This window comes from Neovison vison, chromosome 2 (genome assembly GCF_020171115.1).
Source record: "Neovison vison isolate M4711 chromosome 2, ASM_NN_V1, whole genome shotgun sequence".
Classification (NCBI taxonomy): domain Eukaryota; kingdom Metazoa; phylum Chordata; class Mammalia; order Carnivora; family Mustelidae; genus Neogale; species Neogale vison.
In genome coordinates, this window is record NC_058092.1 from 160,433,954 (window position 1) to 160,443,332 (window position 9,379).

General features: G+C 51.1%; 1 protein-coding gene across 1 annotated transcript; it reads left to right on the forward strand.

Moving 5' to 3' along the window:
• Nucleotides 1-409: 409 nt before the first annotated feature.
• On the forward strand, nucleotides 410-6,280 carry LOC122900627 (spermatogenesis-associated protein 31E1-like). The gene is made up of 5 exons (XM_044239398.1): nucleotides 410-607; nucleotides 1,352-1,409; nucleotides 1,963-2,023; nucleotides 2,275-2,544; nucleotides 2,779-6,280. Exons 1-5 carry the CDS (start codon nucleotides 410-412, stop codon nucleotides 6,218-6,220), a joined length of 4,029 nt encoding a protein of 1,342 aa, XP_044095333.1. The 3' UTR covers nucleotides 6,221-6,280.
• The last annotated feature ends 3,099 nt before the right edge of the window (nucleotides 6,281-9,379 follow it).

Here is a 9,379-nt window from a genome sequence, read left to right on the forward strand (position 1 = left end):
TGGTTGTGGTAACATGGAGAACCTTGAGAATACCTTGTTAAATAAAATAAGAGAAAGACAAATACCATATAGTTTCACTTGTATGTAGAATTGGAAAAAAAAAAAGAAACTCAGATTCATAGATAGAGAGAAGAGATTGGTGTCTGCTGAGGGGAGGAACTTGGAGGCCTGGGAGGGCGGAGGGATGGAGCCACAGGGTGGGGGAGGGGCTGCTTCTCTTCTGTCCCCTCCCCCTCCCTCAGGAGCCCTTTGTGACCAGACAATAGCTCTGTGATGTGGGCCTGGGGCTTGTATCTGCACCTCCACACCCAGGGCTCAGTTGTCTGAGGGCAGCAGTGCGATTGATTAGTTGCTAACTCTCAGGGCTCGGTTGCCTGAGGGCAGCAATGCGATCAGACACTAATGTCTGATGAGGGAAGAGATGGAAAATTATCTCTTCCCTCAGGAATTCTTTTTTAATGGTTGGATGAGCTCCAGTCCCATTATCTGGGCAGTTAATATCATCTTTGCCCTTGTATGTGGGATAGGGCTCTTTGTCTTTTTCCTCTCCTACTTCCAGCGTGATCCATCCTCACCAGCAGGCAAGAAGCACAAGAAGAGCAGGAAGGTAAGGAACCCTCGGCCCAGACCCAGCAGAGTGTGATTCTATCTTCTTTTCTATTATTCTTTCCACTTTTCTGAGTCACTGGAAAGACCCCTGAAATGGGAAAGAATAGAATGGGTATTCTCAGGAGAGAGTAGACCACCATCCATCCAGGACAAGCCAGACTCAGCAGGGGTTAGAGGGACACGAGGATTTCTCCCTGAAGATCTCGGGCCAGAATCCAGGTGTGGTGGAGGGGTCCAGGGCAGTGTCCCAAACACAGTGACCGGTGGCCAAGGACCAGAGGCTAAAAGCTGCCTCTCTAGCGGATGTCAGGCCCCTGAGCACTGGGTCACCAGCCACCGTCCCAGGACAGGTATTTCAGGTGAATGTTCCCCCTTCAGGGCTGATTGAGGGCAGTACTGAGCCCAGGAGGTCCCAAGCAGCAGCTAGAGTGGGGCTCTGGCCTTGGAAAGTGGGGTCCTATGTGAAAAAGTCCAGTTGCGCCACCAGGTCTGGTATTGTGTGTGTGTTTCTTGAGCAGAGGAACAGTGGCAAACTTCTCACATAGGATATCCTTCTGTACATTCTTCAAAGAAGGAAAACTGGAAATATTTGTTTCCACTTTGAAAAGGAAATGAGTAAAACTAAAGAAAATCACAGTCCGCCCACCCCCTTAGTTAAATATAGGAAGTCACACTACTCATGAGCAGTGAGCACCTGCTGCTGGGCTGGGGGTCCCAGCCTCCCCATGTTCTCTTATCTCAGTACCAAGCAGAGCCGCGGAGGAGGAGCAAAAGAAGCCAGAGAAGCCAGACTCTGAAAGGTGAGTGTCCGCCACTCGCCCCTGCGTGCTCCAGTTACACTGTGTCCCCTCCTCTGAAGCCTGGCCCCACCGTCTCCCAAGACACCAGGGCCTGAGCCCATCCCTCAGGAAACAGAGCCCTGGGAGGTGGGTTGGGGGCTCCTGGGAGGGAGATCACAACCCACCCAGAGGCTTCCCAGATTCTGCACCAGAACAAAGCCCTGAGGGGCTGGAAATGGGTGTCGCCCAGCAGGGGCCCCAGGGCCTAGACTGGGGGCGGGACCTCCTGCTCCCACTGTGGACAAGTTGTTCAACTCAGCTCAGATTCCTCTGTGAAGCCATGCAGTCCTTCCTCCCCCAGCAAGGTCATGAGTGAGAAAACACTTTGGAAAAGACAAAGCGATCCCCAAAATGAACCCTGTAATCACTGTGTGGGCACGTGACCTTGGACAGTGCTGTTTGGGGCTTCCAAGTCCAATCCCCCAAAGGTCTCCCCTAAAGGGACATTATACCCAGTCTCCTGTAAGACACCTGGGCCCCCGCCTTCCCCTGTGACCCAGTCTCCTGTTTCCAGCTTGCAGAAATTGCCTGCACGAGCTGGAAGAGTTCCACAGTTTAGTCTCCCTTCTGCAAAGGTAATGAATCTGCCCCCTTATCCCCAGGGTGGGCCTCCCCGAGTCTGTGATGTGACCCCCAGGGCTGCAGGAAACGGCCTCTGGGGCTGCTTGGGGATGCTGGGAGGAGCCATGGGACAGATTGTGACCAAAGCCCCAGGCTGAGGCACAGCAGGAGCATTGTGATGTAGGTGTGGGGCGTGGAGGGCCATGGGGTCCCCTCCCGGCCCCAGGCTGCTGCAGGGACAGCTCACACCTCTTGTCTCCCACAGCCACCTGACAAGGCTCTCTGACCAGGGGGGCTTTCACCAGTCCTTACATCAAGCAGCCCCTGGTCAGGGGCGCCAAGGGGCGCCAGCTGGAGCCCGTCAGCCATGCAGGGAGCCTGTGGAAGGCGCTCCTCCTGCCGTGGCCTCATCACCTGCTCGTGCTCCGCTGACAGGGCCCCTTCGGCCTCTGGCCTCCACACTGCCAGCGAGACCTCAAGAAGAGCAAACTAAATTTAAAAAAATCCTACCAGACACAGTGAGAAAGAACTTTCTTCCAAGTCATTCCAACTGGGCCTCTCTCATTTCAGCCATCTCAGGCCTTGGCCATGCCAGCTACCCCATTTTATCCTTTTCCTGGTGGTGGAAAAATACCAAGTCCTTGTTCTTGCCTGGCACATTACAGCAAAAATGCCAGCAAGAACACGTGTCCTGCCACCCACCAGATGCCTCATTCTGGGGTGGCCTTACTAACAGGCAGATAGAGACTCATAACCCTTCGTTTGTCAATCCGGATGTCCAGAACCTCCTTGAACTACTAATCAGCAAAAGGGTAGAACTGAAGAGTTGGAAGGAGAAAGAAAAGGTTGGGTCAGTTTTTAAACAGTGGTGCCCAGACGACCACGTGAGCTTCTGGGGGACTCTGTGGAAGCTGCTGGGTACTGAGCAGACTACCACCACCCCGCCATCCTTCTGGAACATGAAAAACAAAGCAGAGCCACTGGCCCAACCTCAGCCGTTCTCATCTCCCAAGGTCTTGGAAGACCACTTGCAATGGAAACGCAGCCAGCTTTTCTGGGGTCTCCCCTCTCTGCACAGTGAGTCCCTGGTGACCACTGCCTTGTTTTCTTCTCTCTCTTCTCCACTACAGTCTCCCTCTGTTTTATTCAATGGGACCTCTAATTGCTTGCCAGTTCTAAACCAGGATCAAGTATCTTCACAGTTTTCCCATGCCCCACCATTGTTCCACCGTGGGATCCAAACTCAACCCTCAACACTAACCTTGCCCCAGCCCCAAGTCCCCCTTGCACCCTCTGTCCCAATAAGACCACCTTCTCTCCCACCCCAGAGGAGGACCAGTAGGGTATCTTTTGCTACATCCCAGAATAAGACACAATCCTTTACCCCAACTAAAATGAAACATCTGGAGTGGCCCTTGTCGCCAAAGCAACAAGGAAGGGGGAAGACTTTACCCACTATGGAGAAAAGATCTCCAAAATTCTTTAGCCAAGTCCCTCCCAAGCTTCTGGAGGACCACCAGGCCACCCAGGCCCACAGATCAGGTTCTACCTTTCAAGGGGACTTTGTCATCTTTAATATCCAGAAGCCACAGCTTCAGAGGAAGCTCAGCAGGGATAAACAGCAAAGCAGCTTGCCCCACAAGGTTCAGCTGTCTCTGGAACTGAGGTGGCCTCAGGATGAACCCCTGGGAGTGAGTCAGGCACAGGGAGAGCAGGGGCTCTCAAGGCCCTTTGTGTTTAAAGGTAAAAGCAGCCAAGCTACATGGAGGACCAGGTCCAGATACCACAGGAAGTATAAAGCAAGATTCAAACTAGAGAAGAACTTTGGTAAGGGTCTAAGGCAGTGTCTGAAGAGGACACCAACAGGTCTTTCCAGGATCTCAGCTAGGTTCTCAGTGAAGGTTCTGGGAACCAACTCTGAGAAGGAGTTTGGAAGACCCTTAATAGGGGCCTTGGAGGGTGATCCAGGAAAATACTTAGCCAGGGGCCCAGACAAGCAACTTAGAGAAAGAACTTTAAAGATTCATTTACACAGGAAATTAGGACAGATCAGTAAAGGTCTGATCCCTGTGACTGTGCGTCGATCCTGGTTTGTGGCCAGCCATGCTTTTCCCAAGTCCCAACCCCACATGGCTATCAGAAATCTAGCACCCTTAAAGGATCAGGAGCTCTGCGTAAACACCTCCCATGAGCTGTCCTTCCTTTGTCCTAACACTCAGCAGAAGCTGGAAACACACATCATAAGTTTTCGAGTGAGGCGTAAGTGGGACCTACCTCTCCAAACTGTTGAGCCCATAGATGTCAAACTACTTGAAGCTCAACATTTGCCTTCTCCCCAGTTCCCCTTTCCATGCTCAGCCACCTTTGTACCTGGGGCCCCCTCAAAAGCCAAATTTTACAAGTTCTTGGGGAAACCACCTCAGCCCCATCCAGAAGAGAAGGGTATAACTGAAAAGTCTGATTCTACTTCAGGGAGTCCCCTGCCTGTTCCCTCACCCATACGTGAGCAAATCCAGCAGGCCCTGGGAAGGACTTTACCTGGTGATGGCCATCAGTCCTCAAAGACGTCTTTATCAAGACAGGAGGGCAGATCACCTTCTTGGGCCTCCATTCTCAGCCTCCCAAACAGAAACCTGCACATCAGGACTGGTATGGGGACCAAGAAAGACAACCTGGAACCAAGTCCACGTTTAGAAATGGCCAGGAATGAGCTAAAAGAGAGTGGGGGTCAGGCCTCACCAGACATGGTAGCAACACTGAAGATGAAGCTCAGGTCCCAAACTGCAAGTTCTGAAGGGGCCACAGAGGTGATGGAGGCCAAGAAGGCCCCTGCTTGGAAAGTTGTCTTAAGACCCAGTGGGCTGGCCAACAAACCAGCCATTTATGTGGATCTGAGATCAGGATATCCAGGTGCTAGGAAAAGCCCCTCACCATCTACAGTGCTGGTTGCTCAAGATCCAGAGGAGGTAAGCCCTGAAACAAAGGTTAGTAAGGTTGAGCTCCAAGAGAAGATAGAGTTGGAGAACCAGCCTGAAGGCCCTACCACTAGTGAGCTTCCTCAAGATTCTCCCAGTGACCTCCTCCTCCCAGACTTTGCCACTTGTGTGCTTGTTGAAGACAGTGGCACCAATGTGCTCCCACCAGACACTCACACTAATGCTGTCCTTGCTGCAGAAAGCTTGACCACTCAAGAGTCACCCTCCTGTTCCCAAATGGAACGTGCCAGTGGAGAGACACCAACTTCCCCAGTGTCACATAACCTTAGCTCAAGTGGATTAAGCAGTGAGGGGCAGCAAGAGCCCTGTGGACCAAAGGTTGAGGAACCAAGTGACAGCCAGAGCAACAATGAGACCACTGATGAGGGAAAGGACCAGAAGAGACCCAAACCAGAAGAGAATGAAGACAGGTGTGCAGAACCGTTGGCAATCAGGGCTTCCCAAGCTAGCAAGATAGGCCACCCTCCCCAGGTCAGAGGATCAGGAGAGAGCCTTGGGAGCAAATACCTCCGGCTCATGCCACCAGAAAAGGGACATGTTTTTCCGGAAAGCCACTTTAGACAAAGGATGAAGAATTTTCTGCAGTGCCTTAATCCCACTAAAAACAGCAAAGGACTGGAAGTCCCCCTTCAAAAAAGCAAGCCTGCATCGGCTTCTGCCCAGAGCTGGGTACCAGTCAGAAGCAGATCGGTTATGGACAACAGGGCTGCCGAAACTCAGACGGTAGTGACAGCTGTGGGACAAATTCTGGTGGAAAAATTGCGACTCCACCAAGGAATTCGGGCCTCCGAGATGTATCAGCACAAGGAATTGCAGGCCCCAGTACATAGGCATTCTTGCCCCCACAGGGCTTTCGCCTCTACAGACCAGAAGAGAGTGATGGGAGGAATAGCCTCCAATCAGCAAGGTACCCCCAAGGGCCATAGCTGCCCTAGCAAGAGCCAGCTGGCCAGAGACAGAAATGGTGAATGGAAAAGCCTCCCCAGGAACCTGGGGCCCCCAGGCAGACCCAGCCAGCACCAGCCGATGGTGGCAGGTGTCTCAGGTCGAGTTCTCCATTATCCTACATGCAGTTTTCGAAAATATGCCTTAACCTATCAGGCAGAGAACGCTTCACACATCTTTCCTGGTCAGAAAGATTTCCCTCAAGAAAAAATCGAGTATATGCAAAGAAAGACCATTTTTTCTCATATTAGCACATCCTCTGTGTGCTAATAACTTCCCCGTGCCAAAATTTTGTTTCCCGAAAATACATGTTTGGTGTTTTTCCTCTCATGAGTGGTGCTGGACTTTGTGTGTGCCCTGCTTGGGTGGAGGGAATCAGGGTTTTCTCTCCCCAAAGGCCTGCTTTGGCTTCCAGAAGGATGGGGCCTTGGAGGGCCAGGGATCTTGGGGTCCACCCCATCCCCTTCCTCACACACCTTCCATTTCCACGACAAGGTGAACAAGACCCAGAGTGGGACCTTGCTCTGCCCATCCTCTCCTGCTTTCCTTCCACCTGAAATTTGTGTGGTTGTAGGGAGGGTCTTCTGAGGCAGAAATCCCGCTCAGGCTCCAGGAAGACAGAGTCCTAGATCAGAGTGGGGCCCGCAGTTGGGAGACGCAAGGCTGGCCCTGAGGGCAGAGGTGAGAAATCCTGCCCCCATCCACGTATCCTGTGGGGAGTAGAGGACGGCCACCCCAGGAGCCTTCTCTTCCCAGATAATCTCATTTTAGCTCCATGCAGCCAGCCCCTCTTACACTCGGAGCAGCAAGGGACAAGCTCGCTCCCAGCACTGAGGGTGTGTGTTCAGCCCCAGGGCACTGAAGGGGCCTTCTCACCAGCACCCCCTTCCCCTTCTGGGGGATGGGTAGAGTGTGGCTGTGGGCAGGGGGACCCTGCACTTAGGGTGGGAGGCCAGGAAGGAAGCCAAGTGTCAGGGTAAGCCCATGCCTGGTGTGACGACTGAAGACCCTTGGTGTCCCACTGCCACCTACAGGCCCAGAGGGGAGAAGTTAGAGGCCCTGGGACTGTCCCCACAGGATTTCCACCCCACTCCAGCTGCCAAGTCCAGGGGTGGGTTTGTGGAGAGGGTGGGGCGGGGGTTGTACAGAAGCCACCTGAGCTCCCACATGGAAAGCCAGGTTCCCAGAGGCAGCAAGGACTTCAGGCAGAGAAGTTAAGTTCTGCACAATTTGATAAGCTTGTAGGATTGCGGGACCCGGGACAGACTTGGGGTCTGTGACCTTTACGTACACGTGTGGCCCAAGGATGGCTCCCAGGGGACTGGAGGGGACTCAGAGGCCAAGGGACTGGCCTGGCTCCTGGTCATGGTTACCTCAGAGCTCAGAAGGGCAGGAGGACAAGATGGGGTTTGACCCACCACCGGCTGGAAGGATGTGTCCAGAATGAGGGTGCAGTCCAGGAGGCTCCCCCCACCGTGTGCCCCGCTCCCAACCCAACATCATCCTCTAGGGCCCCTCACACATAACTCACATGGTAGAGAGTCCCACAAGTCGGACGTGCACCCCACACTCCTGTTGGTAGAAGTGCCTGGACAGGAGGCTGGTGGAACAGCCAGAAACAGGAAGGAGCAAGTCCCCTTGCCCTTCTCCTGCCAGATGGTACAAGAAGGCCAGAAAGGGAAAGCCCCATGCCAAAAGACCTTGTGCAGAGACCTCTGACAAGAGACCCACCAAGACCTCCCACAGAGACTCATACAGAGACCCACACTGAGACCTCCCACAGAGACCCACACAAAGCCCAATCAGATCCTACACAGAGACCTCTGACAGGGGCCAACATCAAGAGCCCTCATGAACACCATGTCCAGGGATGATCTTCAAGGCCCTCCCACACATACCTTATGCAGAAACTCTCACAGTGAACAACACCAAGAGACTTCACAGAGACCTGTGACAGAGATCCACACAGACTTCTCTCAGACACACCTCAGAAACTGATCTGAATACCCACACACAGCTCTGCAGAACCCACACAGAGGCCTCCCAGTGCCCTGCAGACACCAGACATACCTTGAACAGAGGCCTCACCTCCATCCTTAGGAGCCCAAGCAGCCACCCAGTGACAGGCCCCGCATGGATCTGAAGCCACTTAACAAACTGGCAGTGCAGTTGTGCTCTACAGATAAAAGGCCTTGTGTATTTTTTAATTACTTATGAAAAAGACTTAGATTCCCCATGTAAACCTGAAAAATCCTTTCCTTCACATATTTTCATTAGCTTGAGCTCCCACGCACAGTTTAAAGAATCAGAAACTGAAAACAAAACTTTGCCATCATCTAATGAGGGAAGAACTCTTATTTGTCCAGCTTTAGCTACGGTTTAGTGCCCTGACTTGGTAAGATCTAGATAACAGATCTCAAGTGTATGCCTAAATCTCTCAGGTCACCCATTGAGGTGATGATGCCACAATCTTTTCTCTCAGAAGAGAGGAAGAGCTGGTGTCAGTTCTGTGGGTGTATATATGGTTTTTAATTAAGAAAAAACATACGCAGTAAAATATTTTATGGGCTCACAGTTATTAATGTTATTAACATTTTGAAATTTGCTCCCTTGATGATACTTTCTCATGTTACTGAATCACAGGAACTATGGAAAGTGGCCCTGGATAGCCTATAATGTCCAATCAGTAGTATTTAATAACCAAAACAACACATCATTCCCCTACAAATGCCTGCATCCACGATATCCTACAATCATAAAAAAGATACTTTTTTTTAAGATACTTTATTTTTAAGTTTAAGCTACTTCTAAACCATGGTTTTAGTCAGAATAAAATTAAATTCTTGCAAGACGTATTAAATAATATAACTTCTAACAAAATAAATGGGAATTTTTGAAGTTTTACTGTCTTTTGAAAGAAAACATCACTGCCTCGTCTCATCCTGATAATAAGAAATGAGATGACACAGCTCTTTGCTCTCAGCAATTTTATAGTGTGTGTGTTAGTTGGTTCTGTGGATCAGATGCATTAGTATTTTTTTTAAAGATTTGTGGGACAGACTATTTTTATAGAAGCGATAAATAGGACATGTGTCTTGTTAGTGTCAGTAGCCATTCTTACCCCACTTGGAATAAGGGCAAGTGAGGAACCAACACAAACGTTTTCTGGGAAGTGATTCCATTACCTTGAACCTTTCTCAGTAGAAGAAAAGGTGGGAGGTCTCAGGTAGGAAGCTGAGACACTTTTGCCCCACAAATAAGTACACAATTCATAGGCCATTAAAACTGGGAGGGCTGCTGCAGGCTGTTGGCTGGAAGGATTTGCAAAGAGCAGATGAAGACAGACAGGCATGTTTAAGGTCTCTTGGCCATAGCCAGGACACCATTTACAAAATGTGCCCATAATATAAGTAGGAAACAGAACTTGAC

Coding starts and splice junctions, on each gene's coding strand:
- LOC122900627 (XM_044239398.1), top strand. CDS start 410: ATGAGGGAAGAGATGGAAAATTATCTCTTCCCTCAGGAATTCTTTTTT. Junction 608..1,351: donor AGCACAAGAAGAGCAGGAAG/GTAAGGAACCCT, acceptor CTCTTATCTCAG/TACCAAGCAGAGCCGCGGAG. Junction 2,024..2,274: donor TTAGTCTCCCTTCTGCAAAG/GTAATGAATCTG, acceptor TGTCTCCCACAG/CCACCTGACAAGGCTCTCTG.